At 35.7% G+C, this 23,658-nt stretch overlaps 1 protein-coding gene across 1 annotated transcript in view; it reads left to right on the forward strand.

Moving 5' to 3' along the window:
• The window catches only part of STAM (signal transducing adaptor molecule), an 83,807-nt gene that overhangs the window by 48,299 nt on the left and 11,850 nt on the right, over nt 1–23,658 (forward strand). The window contains exons 6-13 of the mRNA XM_047066828.1: nt 2,345–2,435; nt 4,083–4,275; nt 5,562–5,656; nt 9,034–9,122; nt 11,193–11,280; nt 11,506–11,560; nt 12,130–12,283; nt 14,025–14,200. Of these exons, the coding sequence (XP_046922784.1) occupies nt 2,345–2,435; nt 4,083–4,275; nt 5,562–5,656; nt 9,034–9,122; nt 11,193–11,280; nt 11,506–11,560; nt 12,130–12,283; nt 14,025–14,200 (941 nt within the window). The remainder of the gene's footprint in view (nt 1–2,344; nt 2,436–4,082; nt 4,276–5,561; nt 5,657–9,033; nt 9,123–11,192; nt 11,281–11,505; nt 11,561–12,129; nt 12,284–14,024; nt 14,201–23,658) is intronic.

Genomic DNA, 23,658 nt, shown 5'->3' on the forward strand with positions numbered 1-23,658 from the left:
CATTTCTGCAATTCTGAATGATAATCTTGCCAAGTACAGTATACTTAGCTGTATTTTGTTTCCTTTTAGCACTTTGAATCTATCGTCTGCACTTTCTTCTTGATTGGTAGAGATTACTTCACAGACAATAAAAGATCAATAGGTCTATTTTGTGAAATTCACCAAACTGAAAAAAATTCATATGCAATTGAAAAGGACATTCTGAGGAAGCATACCTTTAATTTTCAGAGATATGTGTTGATTAAAACCTTAATATCTAAAAAAAATTCCATGGAGAGATGGATCAGAATTGAGTGCTTGAAGTTGCATTCAGTGAACTACAAAAAGCTTTTTAGTATCTGCTTTTCTAAAAATAAATGCTTTGTGCATTTGTTTTACAGTATAAAATACAGTTATGTTATATGGAACTGTATATCTATAACTGTATTTTACCCGTTATATTGAATATTTTGCCTTTCATTTACTAAACAAATGTTTCTTTATTGTCATCAGTATTTAGGCACATATATTCTCAGGGAATATATAGCATGGTTATGGAGACAGATATAAGCAGATAATTATAATAGAAGCTGAGATTTACTACTGTTACTAGTGCCAGGCACTAATCTATGTGCTGTACATGTGTTAATTTGAATACTTATAAGAATTCCATTTTTTTTTTTTTAATTTTTTTTTCAACGTTTATTTATTTTTGGGGGGACAGAGAGAGACAGAGCATGAACGGGCGAGGGGCAGAGAGAGAGGGAGACACAGAATCGGAAACAGGCTCCAGGCTCTGAGCCATCAGCCCAGAGCCTGACGCGGGGCTCGAACTCACGGACCGCGAGATCGTGACCTGGCTGAAGTCGGACGCTTAACCGACTGCGCCACCCAGGCGCCCCAAGAATTCCATTTTTGTTGGTGGTGGTTGCTTTGGGTATTCTAATATACCTTTATAACTGTTCACAGTGTATTTTGAGTAAACATTGTATTATTTCATGTAAACTGTAGAAATGTTGCATCTGTTGAGGGTTTATCCTTCATTTCATCATTCTTTATGCCATAATTACTGTACGCGTGACCTAGATTACCTCTATGTACATTATAAATCCCAAGAGAGAATGTTATACTTTTTGTTTTAAACCATCATTGGTGGCCCTCATCCTATCTGAGTTTGGAAGCTACATGTTACTTTATTCTCTCAAACTTATCTAGTTGCTATTATTACCCTCATTTTGTAGATAAGGAACTTGAGATACAAAGAGTTTAAGGTACCCCAGGTCATTCATTAGAACCTCGTGGATTTAGAATTTGAACCCATGTTTCCCTGACTCCAAAATTTACATTCTTAACTACCTATAGCATAGTACCTTGGTAAAAATACTACCAGAGGAACAGAGAAGAGGATGCTTAATTTAGCGGTTTAGGAATGTTTCATCGAGAAAGGGATTATTTTAGCTGTTTACGGACTGGTAAGTTAAAACTCAATAGGAAAAATGTTGATCAAGTAAAAGGAGCCAGAGGGGAGGACGTTATAAGCAGAAACAAATCTTTGTCAAAGGCATGTAAGTGTGTGTGTGTGTGTGTGTGTGTGTGTATGCTGGCAGTTCCTGGTAACTGGAATATGCTGTCAGAATTAACTACTTGTATTTTAGTTTACAAAAAAGTATAATTTTATGAGCATTATATTGTTACATGTAAATTTCTATTCCTAAGGATAACATCCTGCCTTTTAACCGGGCAGGAAGCCATAAAATATAACTGTTAAATAGCTTAAAATTTTAAAAACTATTTGTTTTCAAAATAGACGTCTCCTTCCCTTTCTCAACCCATTTTCTGGTTTCAGAATTTTTCTAAAAAATTTTAAATCTCCTCTGGTCTTTCTTGGCTCGTTTGCATCCTGTCTGCTTTTAGCAGCCCTCAGTATCCCGTTGCTCTCCATTTCTTTCCTCCAGTTCCACATCTTCTTTCAAAGTGGAGGCTGCTACGGTTTGGATTATTTTCTTCTTTCTTTTTTTTTTTATTTAAATCTTCTTTAATGTTTGTTCATTTTTTGAGAGAGAGCAGGAGCAGAGGAAGGGCAGAGAGAGAGGAGAGAGAAGAGAGAATCCCAAGCAGGCTTTGTGCTGTCGAGCACAGAGCCTGACACAGGGCTCGGATCGCACAAACCGCGAGGTCATGGACCTGAGCCAAAACCAAAAGTCAGATGCTTAACCGACTAAGCCACCCAGGCGCCTCTGGATTATTTTCTTCTTCAGAAGTCTGTGGTAGATTGATAAGAATGGTCTTGCAAGTTCTTAGATTAAGTGTAGGTAGGAAAATTCGAGAACATTCTGCAAACATTGTCTTCCTTTATTTGTGTTAGGCTGCAGAACAAGCAAAAGCAAGCCCAGCCCTGGTTGCCAAAGACCCTGGTACTGTGGCTAACAAAAAAGAAGAAGAAGATTTAGCAAAAGGTATGTTGTTTAAGTCTCTGGTGTTGGAAAGGTGGGAAGAAGATGGGCCCTGAATATTTTTTTCCTGAGGTATTTAAAAATAAAAGAAATAGGATTTTACAGCTCACACTGAAATCCGTTTTGTTCCCCTTTGCAGTATCAACTGATACTCTTTTGAGACAACTACTCTTCATATGTGTCCTTTCAGTCTTTCTTTTTTATTAATATTTTTATCACACCATATATCCATAAACAATGCCAAATACTTTATGTGTCCAACAAATTCTTTACTTTTTTAAGTTTATTTATTTATTTTGAGAGAGAGGAAGAACAAGCACAAGAGGGGCAGAGAGAGAGGGAGAGAAAGAATCCCAAGCAGGCTCCATGCCATTAGCCCAGAGCCCAACATGGGACTCAGTCTCACAACTGTGAGATCATGACTCGAGCTGAACCGTAAGTTGGACGCTCAACTGACAGAGCCACCCAGGTGCCCCACAAATTGTTTTTTCATAGGGTACATAACATGTACAGTTCGGTTTTTTGCATGCGACAGTACGTCTAAGATCTATTCATAATAAAATATGTAAGTCAAGTTCATTTAACTATTGTGTAATATTTCAGTGTACTAAAAAAATGTGTATGGCAATTTTCTGTCCTGCTGACGGGCATTTGGGTTTTCTGATTTTTTTTTTTTTTTAAACTATAATAATAGGCTGCATTGAGAATCTTTGTAATATCTATTGTAGATATCTACTCTTGATTTGTGGCATTTACTTTAACTTTGATACTGGTGTATTTTATCTAAAGTTTTAAATTTTGATATAGTCAAAATTTTTGCTTTTTTGTTATGATTTTGCATTTTTTATATCTTAAGATATTTTTCCCCCAAATCCTAAAAGGTACTTTCCTGTATTTTCTTAGGATAGTTTTAAAGTTTGCTTTTTCCTGTTAGGTCTTTTATCAATGTAGAACAGAAGTAGCAGGGATGAAGGGGTTATGGTTTGAGTTGAAGCAGGGTTCTCAGTCTGTTCAGGTTGTATTACAGAGCCTAAGTGACACATGGTGATGACTTCCATTGGGAGAGGAGGGAAGCAATACAAGAGACACATTTGAAATCTCTTTGAGGGAATTTGATAGGTGAGACTTCATTGTAGTTATTTCCTAGTTCTACTTCTTAGACTGATCACAAAGAATTACCTTTGGAGCAGTAAAATGCAGGTTCCCATATACTACCTCTGACATTCTGATTTAGTAAGTCTTCATTGAGATTTGGGACTCTTGGCAAGTGATTGTGATTATCATTTTTGGGAATTGAAGCTATAGAAATATATTGAAAAGATGAAAGAAAATTAAAATATCTGCAGCTAAATAAAAACATTGGATTTGAGAGATAATATCTTTTTATTATCCAGAATAATTTAAATTTTATCCATTCAGTAAAAATAGTCATTAATGGCTGTTCAACTTTTTAACAGTTTATTCTTTAAACTTTCAGTTGTGAATGAATGAATTAAATTGATGAAATGATCTTTATTCAGTATGTAATAATATATCCTAGTTTCCAGCTCCACATTTAAAAGAATGCATTTTTACCTTCAGATATTTTTTTATACTTTGGATTGTTGGATATATTAACATTTGGAGTCTTTTTAACTCATTATTTTCTAGCTATTGAGTTGTCCTTGAAGGAGCAAAGGCAGCAGTCAACCACACTTTCTACTTTATACCCAAGCACATCCAATCTCTTAACTAACCACCAACATGAAGGCCGAAAAGTTCGTGCTATATATGACTTTGAAGCTGCTGAAGATAATGAGCTTACTTTTAAAGCCGGAGAAATTATTACAGTTCTTGATGACAGGTGATGGATAATATCAAATTGATATTAACTTGACATTCATATGAAAACATATATTACTTCTGTGTTTCATATTATTCCTGTTGAATGCCATTACCACAGGTAATAAGAAAAATATTGATGTAGATATTTTCTGTGTCACATTTGGTTGCTTTGCTTGTGTCATATTGTCTGTATTCTTATTTTGTAGTTTAATTTTTTTCTTATTTCTTGTTTAAATTGTTTTTATTTGATTTGGAAGACTAGTTTATTCGTTTTTTTTTCATCTCATAAGATCGATTTTTAAATTAGTAAGTTAAAATTTTAGAAATTAAATTAGTAAAGTTAAAATGTTAGAAAATACACCAAATATGTATATGTATTTACGGAATTTGTAAGAAATACGTAATATATTGAATTTATTTATTCACAAAAAATAGTATATCCATGTAGGACAAATTCATTTTATGTGCAATTATATACGTTTATATTACTATGGGAGAGGATTCAATATATCTGGTTTTTGGCTGTAGCTTTATTTTTACTTGAAAATTGTTACTGATGATGGTTATTGATAATGAAGTACTAAAATTTGCAAGCAGTTTTAAAGAATAAATTCAAAAATATTTAGGTTATTCCTATAGTAGCACATTTACCTTCTCTTCTCTTGAGTGAAAGAAAATGAATTAAATTTTGGGCTGGTTAGCTGGAAATTGCACAAAACCTTGATCATTGATTCATTCAAAAAATGTTTATTGAGAGCTTGCTAGCTTTTCTCATACTAGGCACCCAAGATAAAACAGTGAACATGGAGTTGTACCTGGAAGTGTGTTCCTTGTGAATGCTTTGTTCTATAAACAGTGTCATCTGTCATGTTGTCTCTTGTGGGGGGAGAAATGTGCATTTTTGTACAAGAAAAATGTGCATTTTGTATGTACAAGAGAGAGCACTAATTTAGGAATGGATGTGAATTAAGTGCCTACCATTTATTTTATCACAAAAGAGCCTTATAGACAGTGGAGCTCATGAACTACCTGAAGTTGACAGTCAAATGCAGAGACCTCTGTTTTGGAGAGAGAGTTCAGACCTTTTATTAAATCCTCAGAGCATTCGCCAGCCTTCCAAAAGATAAAGAACTGTGTTTAACAGCCCTTTATCTTCTCTGAGGGTTCATCTTCTGTTTGTAATAGTAATATATTCATTTCTTCCCTCATTGGATTGTTGTGGGATTCAGATCTGATAATAATGCAAGTTAAACACTATTAAGGTAGAGATTTATAGAGATGAAAATATTTTTTGTTTCTCATTAGTGATCCCAACTGGTGGAAAGGTGAAACCCATCAAGGCATGGGGTTATTTCCCTCTAATTTTGTGACTGCTGATCTTACTGCTGAACCAGAAATGAGTAAGTATTTTCCAGTCTGTAAGTGGATGATAATCCATAATTTTCTTCTTAATAAAAGTTGAGTAAATTCAATTTAATGGAGCTGGGACTCTTCAGACATTAGTGCCTCCGAGGTGTTTATTAAAAATGCAGCTTGCTAGTGAGATTATTTACCGAAAATCATCTAATTATCTACAAATTGAAATTATATTTCTACCAAGATTATCCTTAATCAGGTAATTGTGCAGCCTATGGATTTTTCTTTTAAAACATTATATATATATACCATTGTAAAAACGCAGATTAAGAAGTGTTATGAAATTTATGCATTAGGTATTTTCATTATCGGTTCCTGAAGTGTGACAAATGCAGTGTAATCCCATAGGAATTCTTTCTGTTCAAAGATTAAAGCCATTTCTTTAGCATCTAGCCCCAAACTTGGAGGCACTGGCCTGTAAGTAATATAATGAATGGCTTTCCTAAGACCTCATGTCAGATAGTCAGAAGGAGCCATAACTAATCTTATGAAAACTTCCTGTTTACTTTCCAAACCTGTGCTACCAAGGGAAGTAAACTAGAAAGTGGGGCCTAGCAGGAAAAGTGATGTTACGGGCAGGCATAATAGTTGCAGGAGATGTAAGTATTGGTAGCCCGCCAAAATGTTTGTAGGCAGTTCACTGTATTTCTACATAATACTATAGTTCACTGAATCTTCATAATGATGAGTTGGGGTCACCAAGATTAGGTCATAAATGAGAAATATATTCTAGTGTAGAAAGGTTTCTATTAGTGGTTGAAAGGTTTAGAATTTTAAAAGAGCTTTTGTATATAAGTTGGTAGGCTGTAGTTAGCTGGCAAAATATCTCATCTTTCTATAATGTGAGTACGAGGGGTCAAAGAAAGTTACAAATTGCAAGATGCTTAGTTCTTTTTTAGTTTACAAGAATTTAAAGAAGGATCTTTGTCTTAGTCACCTTTTCATTTCCAGCAACTGGAATGAATCTTACCCAAACTAGTACTGAATCTTACCCAAAATATAGACTATATAAATATTTATGCAGTAAATGATACATAAGTATGTGTGTATATACTACATATATACATATATATGTATACATAAAACAACACATACACTTTTCTTGAAAAAATACAGGAACACTTTTCTTTCAAGAGAAGGCTTTAACAGCAAATCAGATACTACTTTTATCTGTGATGAAACGATGCTGTCTTCTGATGATTGCCAGGTTATCTTGTGTCATTTCATGACAGATTTACAGCGGAGACAGATTCCTGCTACCCGTCCTAATAATGTCGTTCTTTTTTGTTAGAACCCAAGAAATATGTCATAGGACCTATTTAAGATGGCAGTGTATTGTGTGCCGGCTTTTTAACCTGGGTTTATGGTGGTGGTTGTTTTAATTTGTTTTTTGGGTGTTTGGGTTTTTTGTTTTTGTCCTGAATCAGCTGTTGGAAAGGATAGAATGGTCTTGGACTTGTGTTCAATCTGAGATCCAAGATCTTGTATCGATCATGTAGCCGTCTCATCTTGTCCCCCATCGTGTAGAGTGCAGCGTTAAAATGAATACTCTAGCTCTTCTTCCTGTGTTTCTCTCCGGACTTCTGTAAAGAGGAGAACTGGAACAGCAGAGCTTCTGTCATAGAAGTGTAGTTATTGAACTTGGGAAAGCAATGTTAGCATGATCGTCATCATGCTATTCTTTGTGAGGAATCAGAAGCCCACTTTACTTAATGGCAAGGAGAAGTACCCACCCTGCTTAGCTTGTTTTTTCTTTGGAAGTGTGGTAGATACTGTGAAAACAGTTTGTTTCGTGCACATGTGTATACACGTACACACATACGCACGTGCACACACGCTATACGCAGACGTGCACACGTGCGTAGTAATAGTATTGGTGCCTGTGAGAAAAACACTGACAACTTGTACATGGTCGGCTGGCACGATGTCGAGTCCTCCGTGTGTTCTCTTATGGGTAGCAGCCAATGCATGCTTTCCCAGCTTCCTACTTGTTAATAGCTCAAGATATAAAAAGCAAAAATATCTCTAGCACATGTCTCTTTTACCCCCAAGGGAAAATGAAACCAGCTGAAAGTGTTTTGTATAGAATTTTGCTTTATGGTGACTTACGTGGAATGAATGTATTCCTTACGTTGGAGATTACATTATCTGCATTTTATACAGAAGCACACAATACAGAATACATGAGTGATAGGAGCTCCTGTTCTCAGAGTAAAATCATTGGCCAGATTCCAGCATGTGGACTGGTAGAGCCAGATAGGCTGGCATTCAGATCCAGGCTGTGTCATACATCAGCTTTCTCCTGTGCACGAACTTTTAATATTCCTGTGCTGCTGTTAACCTCATTTTACAATGGGCATATTTCCTAGTATAAGAGAGTCACTGGGGGGAAATGTAATATTCTATTACACACATTAAATAGTTTAATAATATATTTCCTTTCCTTACTTCTGCTCTGTTCCCAATCCCCTTTTTATAGTTTCTTCTTAACATTGTTATGAATACCAATTGACCACATTGATACAAGGATGAAAAATACAGAAAGTTCATTCCTTTAAAGCTGTATGGACCTCTCAGGATTTGTGGGGAGAAGGTTAATTGCTGTATTAATCATAACCTTGTATTTACTAGTTAATGATACATTGAATAGTTTTTAAAGATTGCTTTGTTGAGCAAGAGAAATATTGTGCGTCTGGTCAGTGGTTTGCAGGTCCCTTCATAACCACAGTGTTATTTCAGAGAGTAATGCAACTAAAAAATGTAGGCCGATTTAGTGGAAAATTCAGATCACTGCCAGTGCTACTTGTAAAGTCCTCCACTGACCTGGATGTCATTGATTCTCTTAGTAAGAACACTGAATGGCGTGCCAAAAAACATATGCCTCACTTTCCAGTTCACTACAATGTAATAGTGTGGTCTTTCAAATGAGATTTTTCTTTGAAAGGACTGGTAATTTAAAAGAGAGTTTATTTTGATTGCAGAGTTCATTTATGTAAAACTTTACTTGTAAAAGAACTTTACTTCTAAAACTTAACTTTTTGCCCACCAGTTCACTAAATTCTCATATGTAGTAAGTGATTAATCTTTGCTTTGGAAATATCCCTTTTATTTTTAGTGAAGTGTCTTTTCAGGAAAACGTAAAATCTTAGAAGAGAAAATTAAGAAATCTTCACGGAATTCCACAAAATAATGTTCTGTCATTTTTGTCTAAATCTGTTGTCTTAATGATCCCTTAAACTAAGTCTCCCAGATCGAAGGGAATATTAAGAAAAATCCAGATTCTCTCATAGAATTTGAAGTGCTTTGAAATAGAATTTTAAATTTCTTATAAGGAAAAAGGTGAATATTACATGTTTTGCAGTTAAAACGGAGAAGAAGACGGTACAATTTAGTGATGATGTTCAGGTAGAAACAATAGAGCCAGAACCGGAACAAGCCTTTATTGATGAAGTAAGTGATTTTTTCTGTGAAAGTGGTTCGTACTTGGTATTGAATTTGAAATACTTGTTTTAAAAAAAAGTGATTACTTGATTAATGCATGTATTTTATGTTATAAAAATTCAGGCAATATAGACAAAGCAAAGATTCTCCTTGAAACTGTCTCTATAGTCTTATTCTGTACCTCATTATTTAAAATTTCTGCTTAATATTCCATAGAATGGACTTGGCATGATTTAATTATTCTTCTGTTGGACCCTTAGGTTGTTTGCAGTTTTTTGAGGTTTTTTGATTATTACAAACACTATTGTAGTGGATTTTTTTTTGGATTGAATATAGTTAATAGAATATATGACTGTTTCATTTACAAAGATCATTATTTAATGCTCTGGAAATTACATCCTTTGTAATATCTTAAACTTATGATGAAAAATGATATGTCATCTTTAAAATAAGTGAAGGGATTTTATAGGTTTTTAGCCTTCTTCTGGAGGGAACCGGAAACAAAGTTTGAAGAGTGCTCTTTTAGAGAAACCGACTGGAGATTGTGCTGAGAGCCAGGGAATTTGACGGGGTCAGGGAAACTTAACATTTGGCCAGTTGCATTACATAAGAAAATGCGTGTAGAGTCAGCCTGGTGGTCCGTATAATAAACCTCATGTCTTGGATTCTAGGTAATTTCAAATAGAGTGTAGTGTTTAAAACAAAAATTATCCACATGTTAGTTGACTGTCACATTACCCCCCTTCTCCCCCCACTTTTTTTTTGCTATAAGCAGTCTTTTCTGTAGCACGCCTTCTGTTTTAGACTATTTAAAATTAAAATTGTGAATCTTTTACATTAAAAACTGGTAACCATTTCAAAATACAAAATTCTTGTGACTTTAGAAGTTTTTTATGTACTTGTGCGACTTTCACCATCCAGTGATTAGTTCATCTCTGTCTGTTCTTTGCAGAAACAGCATTTATTTATTTTTAAAAATAATTTACTTATTTTTGAGAGAGAGCACAAACAGGGGAGGAGCAGAGAGAGAGAGAGAGAGAGAGGGAGAGAGAGAGAATCTGAAGCAGGCTCCAGGCTCTGAGCTGTCAGCACAGAGCCCGATGCGAAGCTCAAACCTATGGACTGTGAGGTCATGACCTGAGCTGAAGTCGGACGTTTAACCGACTGAGCCACCCAGGCGCCCCAGAAATAGCATTTTGGTTTTAGTTTAAATGACTGCTTAGAATTGGTAGTCTTTTACAGTGTTTACCTAATGTGCCTGTGTTTAGTAATACAACCATGTAAGAACCATGCATGGAGAGAAGTTCGTAATTATTACACTATCATTCTTTGGTACATGAGATCAGTATTTTGATTTTTAAAAATTTAAATTTAAGTACATATGTACTTGCGTAATATATAGATGTGTTTATGTAATGATGGTTTCATTAGGTCCATTGGTTTTTGCAAGGGAATATTCTGTGATAGATCTGAGTCCTTGCTTTGAGATCCTTCCAGCCTTTCCCTACATAGGAAAGGAGAGAAGCCACAATCTTACTGCTTCCTTTATGACAGACTGAAACATTGGTGGGAAGAAAATATAGAATAAGATCTTATGGCCCTACTTAGAAGAAGAGCTGTACTATAGCTGAGCTGTGCCTTGCTAAAGCAGCTGCTGGATTCGCCATGGTGGAAAAGTAATAACTGAGCTGTTAGTCATAGGTAACGCCATCTTGAGAGCGAAGTTACACCTGTCAGCATGGCAAGGGTACCAGCTGCTCCAACACAAAGTGACACGGAAATCCACAACCATGACATAACAGATCGAAGAACTCACACGTTGTAAGTTGAAATATGGCTCTCTTCTTCTCATATAAGAGAGTCTCCGTGAGCAGTTTGAAAAATAAGTAGGAAGAGCTTTCAAGGCTCTGACTTCACTTGGTACTAAAGAGAATACGTGGATAGTAAATACATAAAAGCAAAATTGGAGTCTCTGTATGAAATATAAAAGTTTTTCATCCATTATCTAATTAATGAAATGAGAACATATTGTTGCATAATGATTTGTTGCTTTTTGTATTAACTATTTAATTCTTGTAGGACAAAATGGACCAGTTGCTACAGATGTTGCAGAGTACAGATCCCAGTGATGACCAACCAGATCTTCCAGAGTTACTTCATCTTGAAGGTAAACTTTGTTTTCCATTAACCTTGCACGTAAAGAATAATTAGAGCTTGTCTGTAGTGTTCTGTTACAGAATGGTTTTATATTTAAATAAAATTTAAAATGATATAAAAAAATGTGAACACTTCTCATTCTTCTATGACCCAGTCTTACTTATATGAGTATCTATCACAGATAAGCTTTTCTTTGCTGTGTTTTCTTATATTTCTTTAAATCTTGTTATCTTAGCAATGTGTCACCAGATGGGACCTCTCATTGATGAAAAGCTGGAAGATATTGATAGGTAAAAGAACATGTGCTATATCTATATTGTGTGTCTTCTTTGCTGAAGTTCTAAGTGTATGCTGGGATAGAGCTGCCTTTTAATTTTATTTATTTTTATTTAAAAAATATGCCAAAGATCTTCCAGAGGTACCAGTTCTCATTCAGTTGTTTTCCACTAGATGTGGGAATTAGAATTGGACCCATCTACCTGCGTTTTTTTTTTTTTAAGTGAGAATTTATTTGATCTTAATTATATTAGTCTTTTTAAAAAATAATACTTAGCTGTTCTAATCATTGTAATGCCATAAGTGACATTACCAGAGCCCACAGATGACTCACCCATCTGTTATTTATTAGGGATACCTAGTTATTTCAAGATAAAGTCAAGTACAATAAGCTAGAGTTCTCCCAGCACAGTACCTTAGATAGTTTTGGTTGCCCTGGAGCTAGAATACAGGATATTTTCTGTCATAAGGTTAAAGTGATGTCTACTTATATTACTTTTTGCTATTTTTGTGTGTGGTCGTATTTAGAACATTGTATCATTTAATTAGCAATTGTATTTGAAATTACTCTGTAATATTTCAGAAAACATTCAGAACTCTCAGAACTTAATGTTAAAGTGATGGAAGCACTTTCATTGTATACCAAGTTAATGAATGAAGATCCAATGTATTCCATGTATGCAAAATTACAGAATCAGCAGTATTATATGCAGTCATCTGGTGTTTCTGGTTCTCAGGTAAGCTTTTAAAAATTCAAGTATATCATTTTAAATTCTCAACTGTGTTTGAGATTATTTGGAATAGCTGTGTTTTGTAAGATTTGAAACTTTCTAAAAGTAATGCTTAGAACAAAGTTTAAAAGAATTTTTTACTTGACAAATACAGTGTATAATATACTAATTATTCCAGTAATTCTTTTCACAATATTATTTTTCTTCAAAGGTGTGCATCAGAATCAAACATTTAAAAAAAAATACAGGTTGCTTCTCCCCACCCCAGACTACTGAATCAGAATGTTCAAGAGAAAGGCCGAAACATCTGTATATTTTTAAAGCTTCATATATAATTATCTGGTTAAGAACCATGTCTTCTGTCTGAGTAAATTGTCTAATTACTACGAATTTTTTCTGAGAATCTACAGTTTTGGGTTTTATAGTAAGTGGCTTTAATCTGAATGTTTCCATCTTCCTTTACATGAGAAGGCATAGAATGCATCCTCCTTATTCACCTTAAGTGACTATTTCAAGAGCCCTTTTCCCACAAACTCAGTATGGTCACTGTATAGGGACCTAGCCAAGCATTCCATTTTATTTATGTGGGTGGCGTAAACTTTGTGCAAATTAATTTTTTTCTTATACATGGCCCACTTTCCTCGAAATGAGGGACCAGATCCCTGGAGTGGACCAGCCACACTTGTCCAGTGTGAGGCTAGATGACACCTACTCACGGCTCTTGATACCGGTTTTAGCAAAAAAAATTCCTCTTCATGTTTCATTTGCAAATACAAAAAAAAAATGCTTTTAAGAGGACTGGAATACCTCTGTTTATAGTGAAGACCTTCTGTATTCTGATGTATGTATGGTCAGTCTCTTAGGGCTTAAACGAAGTGCTAAGATGATTGTCTTCTCTCCTGATGACTGTGTTACTATCTTAACAGCTGGCAAAAATCTCACCACATAGACAGTTCTCTTTTCAAACATGTGAAATGGAAAGATTGAATGAATACTACAGAAAATTAGAATATTTTGTGTGCTTTAGATTTTGGGCATTTAAGAGATCAATCCCATTAGATTAAAATACTCTTTCTGGATGCATAGCCCAAGGGCCAGTTCCAACCTCCCACCTGTTTTTTGTGTTTGTTTTTGTTTTTGAATAAACCTTTGCTATAACAGCCCTTCTCATTTGTTTTTACATTGTTTCCGGCTACTTTCTATATGGGCGGTTCAGTAGTTGTGACAGAAAGGCCCACAAGGCCTAAAATATTTACTATCTGGACTTTTGCAAAAATGTTTTTGCTCATTGCTGCTTTAGAAAGTTAGCTTGCTCTGTGTTCACTAAACTGTAATTTAGGAAATACAAATTGTATCTATAAGCACATGCAGTCTGTTGATATAAAACTAAATTCAAAGAGACTTCTTAAACATTTTTTGAGATTCCTTTTATGAAAGTACTTAAAATATCAGTATGGAAAGAGAGAGAATATTAGTTTCAAGATAAGTTCCTTTATTGTTTCCGTATGAAACAAACCTGAGTGTAGCTCATGGTTTGTTTACCTAAGAACAAAAATGATCAGAAAGCCCACTTCACTGAAAAGTATTCTTTAAAATACCTGTCAAAAGAAGTAACTTTTAAAAAGATTTTGGAGCTTTCATTGTTCACTTTGTAACTGAATGCCTCTACAAAGAAATTTTGGCACACCTGTTAAAATCTTAGAAAGTCTAATTTTTTTTTTTTTTTTTTAATCATGACCTGTTCTAGGTGTACCCAGGGCCGCCTCAGAGTGGTGCTTACCTGGTTGCAGGGAGCGCACAGATGAGCCATCTCAGGAGCTACAGTCTTCCCCCAGAGCAGCTGTCTTCTCTCAGCCAAGGAGCTGTTCCGCCATCTGTAAACCCAGCCCTTCCCACTCAGCAGACTCAGGCTTCTTACCCTAAGTAATTTGAGTTTTGACTGTTATTTGACTACTGTTTGGAGTTAGTGCTATTATAACTCTTAAATGCCTCCACTCATCTGTAACCGTAAGAACTGCATGAGAACAACCTAGGATAGATGGATGCCATCACCAATATCAGATGGTCAGCCCTGTTTACGGTGATGAGTGGGTTCTACAGGACCCCTTGCAGTATTGCATTACTAGCCAGAAGGCTATTCCTCTGTCCTACTGACTCATTGAACGGCTGTATTCAGGTCTTGGTTCTGTCCTTTTTAAATTTCCTATCATTTTTCTTTTTATCGAAGTAAAATTGGCCGTATAACATTATATGAAATTTCAGATGTACATTATAATTGTACATCTGTATGCACTGCCAAGTGATCACCACTAAAAGTCCAGTTACCATCCATCACCCTTCTTCATACATTCCAGCTACCCCGTCACCCCCTTCCTCTCTGGTAAACCACCAGTCTGTTCTCTTTTAAGTTTGGTTTCGTTGTTTGTTTGTTTTTTAGATTCCATCTGTGGGTGAAATCATATTGTCTATTTGTCTTTTTCTGACTTATTTCACTTAGCATAACATATTTCTAAGGTCCATGCATGTTGTCTCAAATGGCAAGATTTAATTTTTTTTTTTTAGGGCTGTAGTATATGTACACTATACATACTACTACACAGGCACACGCACCCCACGTACATCTTCTTTATCCATTAATTTATCGGTGGACATTTAGGTTATTTCCATTTCTTAGCTATTATAAATAATCCTGCAGTGAACAAAAGGGGGGCTATACCTTTTCGAATCAATGTTTCTGTGTTCTTCAGGTAATTACCACATCCAGAATTGGAAGAGCTGGATCATAGAGTAGTTCTGTTCTTAATTTTTTGAGGGATCTCCAAATGTTGGCTGCACCACTTTGCGTTCCCACCAACAGTATGTGATGGTTCCCTTCTTTGTACTGCCTCATCAGCACTTGGTATTTCTTGTCTTTTTTGATAATACCCATTTTAATTGGTGTAAGATAATATCTCATTGTAGTTTTGATTTGTATTTCCATGATAATTACAGATGTTGAGCGTCTTTCCTGTGCCTCTTGGCCATCTTGTATGTCTTCTTTGGAAAAATGTTTATTCCTATCACCTGCCCACTTTTTAAATTGGATGGTTTGTATTTTTTGTTGTTGAGTTGTGTGAATTCTTTATGTATTTTGGATAAATCCTTGTGAGATACATGATTTGCAAAAACTTTCTCCCATTCAGTAGGTTGCTTTTCATTTTGTTGATGGTATCTTTTGGTGAGGAGAAGCTTTTTATTTTGATATAATTTGTTTATTTTTTTCTTTTGTTTCTCTGTCTTTGGAGTCCGAGCCATACAGATATCGCTAAGACTGATGTCAGGGAGCTTATTACCACTTGTGTTTTCTTCCAGGAAATTTATGGCATCAGGTTTTACATTCAAGTCTTTAATCCATTTTGTATATATTTTTGTAGTGTTTATTTTTGAGAGAGAGAGAGAGAGCAAGGGAGGGGCAAAGAGAGAGAGGGAGACACAGAATCTGAAGCAGGTTCCAGGCTCCAAGCTGTCAGCACAAACCCTGACGCGGGGCTCAAACTCACGAACTGTGAGATCATGACCTGAACCGAAGTTGGACACTTAACTGACTGAGCCACCCAGGCACCCTCTTTACTCCATTTTGAATTCATTTTTGTGTATGGTGTAAGCTGGTAGTCCAGTTTCATTCTTTTCTATTTGGCTGTTCAGTATTTCCAAGACCATTTATTAAAGATACAGTCCTTTTCTTCATTGCATGTTCTCGGCTCCTCTGTTGTAAAATAATTGTTCATATAGGTGTGGGTGTAACTCTGAGCTCCCAATTCTGTTCCACTGATCAGTGTGTTTCTTTTTATGCTGATACCATACTGTTTTGATTACCATAGCTTTGTAGTATACTTTGAAATCAGGGAGCATGATACCTCCAACTTTGTCATTTCTTCTCAAGATTGCTTTTACTATTTGGGTTTTTTTTTTTTGGGGGGGGGTTCCATGCAAAATTTAGAACTATTTGTTCTAGTTCTTGGAATTTTGATAGAGATTGCAATGAATCTGTAGATTGATTTGCATAGTATGGAGACTTGAACAGCATTAATTCTTCTATACCATGAGTACAAAATATTTTTCTTTTTTGTGTGTCATCTTCAGTTTTTTTCATTAGTGTCTTACAGTTTTCGGTGTACAGGTCTTTCACTTCCTTCGTTAAATCTATTTCTAGGTGTTTTATTCTTTTTGATGCAGCTGTAAATGGGATTATTTTCTTAGTTCCTCTTTCTAATAAGTCATTATGAGTATATAAGAAATGCTACAATTCTATATATTGATTTTGTTGTGTTTATAAAATCTTTGTCAAGTATCTTTACCGAATTCATGTATTCTGACAATTGTTTTGGTGGTGTCTTTTGGCTTATCGCCATGTACTCTCCTGTCATCTGGAAATAGTGACAGTCTTACTTCTTCCTTTCCAGTTAGGATACATTCTCTTCCCCCTTCCTTCCCTCCCTTCCTTCCATCCTTGCTTCTTTTTATTTTTTTGGCCTAATTGCTGTAGCTAGGACTTCTAATACTATGCTTACTAAAAGTGGCAAGAGTGGACATTCTTGTCTTCTTACTGATCTTAGAGGAAAAGCTTTCAGCTCTTTACCATCGAGTATAACGTTAGCTGTGCCTATGTCATTATATCTTTTCTTATGTTGACTAATGGTGCCTCTGTACCTCAACCCTCTGTTGAGGGTTTTTATCAGAAGTAGATGTTAGATTTCGTCAAATGCTTTTTCTGTATCTGTTGAAATATGATCTTTGTCCTTAGTTTTGTTAATGTGGTGTATCACATTGTTTGATTTGTGGATGTTGAGGCATCCTTGCATCCCTGTAATAAATGTCATTTGATATCATAGTGTTTGATCCTCTTAATGTACTGTTGAATTTGATTTGCTAATGTTTTGTTGATTTTTGAATCAATGTTCATCAACGATAGGTTTATAATGACATTTTTTTGTGATTTCCACATTTGGTTTTGGTATCAGGGTAAGGCTGGCCTCATGAAATGATTTTGGAATTAGTCTCTCCATTTTTTGGAAGAGTTTGAAAAAGATAGTTATTAAATCTTTGAATATTTGGTAGAATTCACCAGTGAAGCTGTTTAGTCCTGAATTTTGTTCATTGATAGATTTTTGATTACCGATTCAATCTTATAGTAACTGGTCTATTCAGATTTTCTATTTCTCTGTGATTTAGCCTTGGAAGATTGTTTCTAGTAAATTTTCCATTGTTTCTACCTTTTCCAATTTGTTGGCATATATTTGTAGTAGTTGCTCCTCATCCTTTGTATTTCTGTGGGGTCAGTTAAAACTTTTTTCATTTCTGATTTTGTTTACTAGAGCCCTCTCTTTCTCATAGAGGTTTGAGTCTCTTTATCTTTTCAAAGAACCAGGTCTTAGTTTTATTTATGTATGTATGTATTTATTTTATGTGTCTCTTATTTACTTCTCTGATTTTATTATCTCCTTATTTTTCTTGACTTTGGGCTTCATTTGTTCTTCTTTTTCCAGGTCCTTTATGTGGAAAGTTAGATTGAGATTTTCTGGTTTTTTGAGGTAGGCCTATATTGCTCTGATCTTCCCTCTTAGAACTACATTTGCTGAATCCTATAGATTGTACTATGTCATATTTCTGTTCATTTGTCTCTAGGTGTTTTGTTTTGTTTTTTATTTCTCTTTCTTTCTTGATTCAGTGGTGTTCAGTAGCGTAGTATTTAATCTCCAAATATTTGTAGTTTTCCCAGTTTTCTTCTTGTAATTGATTTCTAGTTTTTATAGCATTGTGGCCATAGTGGATGCGTGATATGATTTCAGTTTTCTTGAATTTATTGAGTCTTATTTTGTAGTGTAACATATGGTCTGTTCTGGAAAATATTCCATATGCATTTGAGAAGAATGTGTATTCTGTTCCTTTTGCATGGTGTGTTCTATAAATATCTAAGTTCGTCAGGTCTAATGTGTTGTTTAAGGCTGATGTTTTTTATTGATTTTCTGTTGGGATGATCTATCCATTGATGTAAGTAGGGTGTTAAAGTCCCTTACTATTACTGTATTACTGTCCATTCCTGTCTTTTGGTCTGTTAATGTTTACTTTATCTATCTTGTTGCTTCTATGTTAGATGCATATATATTTTTAAACGTTATGTCTTTTTGGGATTGGACCTTTTTATCATTGTGTAATGCTCTTTGTCTGTTATTACAGTCTTTTAAGGTCTGTTTTGTCTAATGTGAGTACAGCTACTTCAGCTTTATTTTTGTTTCCATTTGCATGCAATATCTTTCTCTAGCCCTTCACTTTCAGTCGTTTCTGGACTTGCTTCTGAAGTAAGTCTTCTGTAGGCTGCATATAGATGGGTCATTTTTAAAAGTCTATTCATTTATTTCATCTTTTTTTCATTAGAGAGTTTAGTCCATTTACATTTAAAGTAATTATTGATAGGTATATATTTACTACTATTTTGTTAATTGTTTTCAAAGCTCTTTTCTGTTCCTTTTCTTTGTCTACTCTCTTGTGGTTTGATGGCTTTCTTCATTGTATGTTTAGATTTTTGTTACATTTTCTCTTGTGTACTTATTAGAAGTTTTTGCTTTGTGGTTACCATGACATTCACATATAACTTACTATGTATATAACAGTCCGTTTTGAGTTGATAGTAACTTAAATTTGAACACATTCCAAAACTTTACATTTTTCCCACTACCCCCAGTTTTTATATTTTTGATGTGTCATTTTGCACTTTTATTTTAGCATCCCTTAACTAATTATTGCATTTTAATTAATTTTACTCTTTTTGGTTTTTAATCTTCATACTTGCTTTATAAGTGAGTGATCTACCTTTACTATGTTTTTACCTTTCCCAATGAGATTTTTGCTTTTGTATGTTTTCTTATTATTAATTGGTGCCATTTCTTTGCATGTTAAAGTCATCCCTTTGGCATTTCTTGAAAAGTCAGGTTTAGTGGTGATTAACTCCTTTAGCTTTTGTTTATCTGGAACACTCTTAATCTCTCCTTCAGTTTTCAGTGGTGATCTTGCTTGCTGATTCTTTGTTGGAGGTTTTTTCTTTTAGCACTATAAATACTGTCTTCTGACCTTCAGTTTCTACAGAAAAATCTGCTGATAGCCTTATGGGGTTTTCTTGTATGTTAATAAGTTGTTTTTCTCTTACTGCTTTTAAGATTTTCTCTTTAACTTTCACTGTTGTAGTTATAATGTGTCCTGGTGTAGGTCTTTTGGGTTCATGTCTTTTGAAGCTCTCTGAGCTTCCTGGACCTGTATGTTCATTTCATTCTCCAGATAAGGGGGAGTTTTCAGCTATTATTTCTTCAGAGTAAGTTTTTTGGTCTTTTCTTTCTATCTTCTCCTTCTGGGACCCTGTAATGGGAATGCTGTTCTGCTTGATATTTTATTAAAGGTCTTCATTTGTTTTATTTATTTTTTCTTTTTTTCTTTTCTGTTCCTTCTGGATGAGTGCTGTTGCTTTGAATTCCAGTTTGCTGATCAAACTTTGGATTCATCCAGCCTGCTGTTGTACCTGCCTTGTATATCTTCCAGTTCACTTATTGTATTTTTCAGTTGCATAACTTTTGTTGGGTACTTTCTTATATTTTCTCTTTGTTCAAGATAAAACTGTTCATCCATTTTTCTTCAAAGTGTGATCAGCTTCTGAGCTTCTTTATGATCATTACTTTGAACTCTGTGAGGTTGCTTGTTACAGTCTCATTAATGTCTTTTTCTGATATTTTTTTCTTGTTCTTTCATTGGAACATACTCCTCTGTTTCTTCATTTTGCCTGACTTTCCGTGTTTGTTTCTTTGTGTTAGGTAGATTAACTACCTCTCTGTCTTGAAGGAGTGGCCTTGTGTGGAGCACAAGAAGCATAATCCCTTCTGAGCAGAGCTTGGTGCTCACAGGGTGTCCCCTGTGTGGATTGTGCATGCTTGTCTGCTGTGTCAGGGCCCAGTCTGTGGTGTGGGAGTGGGTAGGGCTGGTGCCTGATTGGGCCGTGACTCACAGATGCGCTGCGACGTGGCGGCAGGCATGGCTCTTGCCCTCACCTGACCATTTCTCATGGCTGTGCTGGGTGTGGGCAGAGTTCTTCACTGTGGCTCTAGCTAGCAGTAGGCTAGATAGCTCCAGAATGGTAGTTGCTAACCCTGACATTCTCAAGGTAGGGTGAGGTCACCAATATAGCTCCTACCAGTTTCTCTGTCCCTGGAGAAAGTCCCAACAGTTTCCTGCCTCTCTGGTGGGCACTTCAAGATTAGTAAATATTTCTTGTTTACATAGAGTCCAGGCGCTTTTCAAACTGTTGTTTTAGTGTTGGGTTTTGAGTGAGTCTCCATCTCTAGCTCTTCCAAGAACAAGTTCCCTGAAGTCTGTGGCTTTCCTTGATTAAGTCACCATTGTTTTTCCAAAACCCAGCATATTTGGAGCTCTTCTCATGCAGGATCTGAAGGTTGGGGTGCCTGAGCACAGACCCCTCACTGTCCAGGGAAAATGTGTGTATATTTGAGATCTCTCCCAATTGTAGATCACAGTGCCTGGGATGGGGTTCTTTGTCCAGACGGTATCTCTGCCTCTCCTGCCTATCTCAGTGGTATATTTTTTTGTCCTTTGTTGCAGAGGCTTTATCCAGTTTTCTGGTCTTTTTCAGAGTAAATTATTTCATGGGTTTCATCTTAAACCCAGCCCATAATTTGGTTTTGTTTTTATTTGAGTATGTGATGATACTTGCTAAGGACTTTAATGAAACTTAAATTCGATAACTATAATTTATTATCTTCCACAAATTTCATATGAAATCTAAATGTTTTTATCATTACTGTTATAGAATTTATAGTTCTGGGATGTGTCTTAAGACAAATATTTCCTTCTTTTTGCCCTACATTGGACTTTAGTATATATCACGGCAAGATAAACCATTTGAAAGGAGAGATACAAGAAGCCATATGCCTCTATGGTTTATGCATCAAGTAGCTGAATATGAAAAGACAGGCCCATGTTTTGGCTGTTTATTCCTAATGCCTATTCACGTAGTTAAATGATTATATATGATGAGATTTATAATGATATGTTTTTGCTGCTTCAATGGGAACCTAAACTGAAGTCTTTCTTTTAAAGTGAATAAAAGATAGGCAGTAAGAGTTCAACAGTGTGTCATTCTAGAAGTCACGATATTCTTCTGACTCACAGCTGAAGTTTCTTGTTGGCACAGGCACAATTTGTAGAAACCTTTCCATTAGTGTTGGAAGTTTCCCAGGAATGCTGCTCTACTAACATCACTGTGTTATTCATTCTCAAGAGTCATACAGGGGATGCTTAGGGATCTTCACATGTCATTTTGTGATCATATCTAGTATTCTGAAGTGACCATAAGAAAAAGGGTAATGGGGAGGCCTATTATAGCCATTAAAAAACAAGGAATTTACAACTGGGTTATATAGGTTAGGAAAAAAATGTTATGTGTCGCTCTTTCTGTTCTAAGACTTTTTTTTTTTTTTAAAGTTGAGATTGGAGGAATATGAATACCCTTAGGTGGGACACAAGCAAATTGGTAGTGAGCAGCTGTTCTTGGAAGAGTAACATCCTTTTTTTTTTTTTAAACTAGATACAAGGTAGGTAGGTATTGTTGAGAATGTACATAAGGTAACTAGGAACTTCTTCGGTGCTTTACTATGGAGCCAGAAGTGCTGCCTCTTTTCCAGCTAGTCCTCTGTTACTGTGTCACATACTGCTCTAGCAACCTTGTCACTAGAGATTGCTTGGGAACAGTTCTTAGGTCAGGGCCTGGAGAAATTGTCCTTGTAAATGAACTAATCTGTTGGTAGGTGCTTGAACTTACGTTGTGCTTTAGAGCTGCAGTGTCTTGTTGACTTTTGTCCTCTGTTGCTGTGTCTGCTTCTGCAGTCAGGTCATGGAAATCCCTGGTGCAGGTCCTTCTCTGTAGTCTGGGGCCTCATCTGCTGATACATTGTGGCTGTTAATATCATCTCTCAAGAGATACATGCACATTTCAGTAGGTGCTTTTTGTAGAACATTTCCTTAAAATATTTAGCCCTTTTTAAAAACCTGGCTAATTCTGTTTATTCTTTAGTTCTTAGAACTTTGTCTTTACTAGACCACCTGTTTTGCCTTCCCTCCTCTCCAGCACTGTTCCTCTTCTGTTGCTGTCACAGGACCCCAGCACACGGTGTACTGTTTTACTGTCACTTTTTAACTTGCTTATATCCCTAAACTATATCCCTAAACTATAAACTTGCTTATATCCCTAAACTAAACTATTGAATATGGAGAGCTGGAGCTAAGTCTCTTTCACCTTTTTTTTTTTTTTTTTAATGTTTTAATAGGGGGCGGGTGGAGATCGTGAGCAGGGGAGGGGCAGAGAGTGGGAGACAGAGAATCCCAAGTAGGCTCTGCACTGTCAGCACAGAACCCAAATGCAAGTCTTGAACTCATGAACTGTGGAATCATGACCTGAGCCGAAATCAAGAGTAGGACGCTTAACTGACTGAGCCACCCAGGCCCCTCTTTCACCTTTGTATGCATACTGTGCAGCCCAGAGTTTTACACCTGGTAGGAACTTGGTAAATATTTGATAAATAAATATTTAGTGTTGATGGGAATTTCAGGTGCTGTGTTAGGGCCAATGAGATAAATTTTTTAATTTCTTGCAAAGGCTTCACAAAGGCACATACACATATATACACCCATGTATACCATATATTTATAAATATGTAAGAAAATTTGTGGGGTGCCTGGGTGGCTCAGTTGGTTAAGCATCTGACTTCAGCTCAGGTCTTTTTTTTTTTTTTTTTTTTTTTTTTTTTTTTTTTTTTTGCTGTCTACAAGAGACTCATTTTATTTTATTTTTTTTTTTTTTTTTTTTTTTTTTTTTTTTTTTTTTTATGAAGTTTATTGACAAATTGGTTTCCATACAACACCCAGTGCTCATCCCAAAAGGTGCCCTCCTCACTACCCATCACCCACCCGCCCCTCCCTCCCACCCCCCATCAACCCTCAGTTTGTTCTCAGTTTTTAACAGTCTCTTATGCTTTGGCTCTCTCCCACTCTAACGTCTTTTTTTTTTTTTCTCCCTTCCCCTCCCCCATGGGTTCCTGTTGAGTTTCTCAGGATCCACATAAGAGTGAAACCATATGGTATCTGTCTTTCTCTGTATGGCTTATTTCACTTAGCATCACACTCTCCAGTTCCATCCACGTTGCTACAAAAGGCCATATTTCATTTTTTCTCATTGCCACGTAGTATTCCATTGTGTATATAAACCACAATTTCTTTATCCATTCATCAGTTGATGGACATTTAGGCTCTTTCCATAATTTGGCTATTGTTGAGAGTGCTGCTAT

Source organism: Lynx rufus, unplaced genomic scaffold (assembly GCF_022079265.1).
Source record: "Lynx rufus isolate CCGP_SWC_20201006 ecotype Redwood Valley unplaced genomic scaffold, mLynRuf1.p SCAF_7, whole genome shotgun sequence".
Classification (NCBI taxonomy): domain Eukaryota; kingdom Metazoa; phylum Chordata; class Mammalia; order Carnivora; family Felidae; genus Lynx; species Lynx rufus.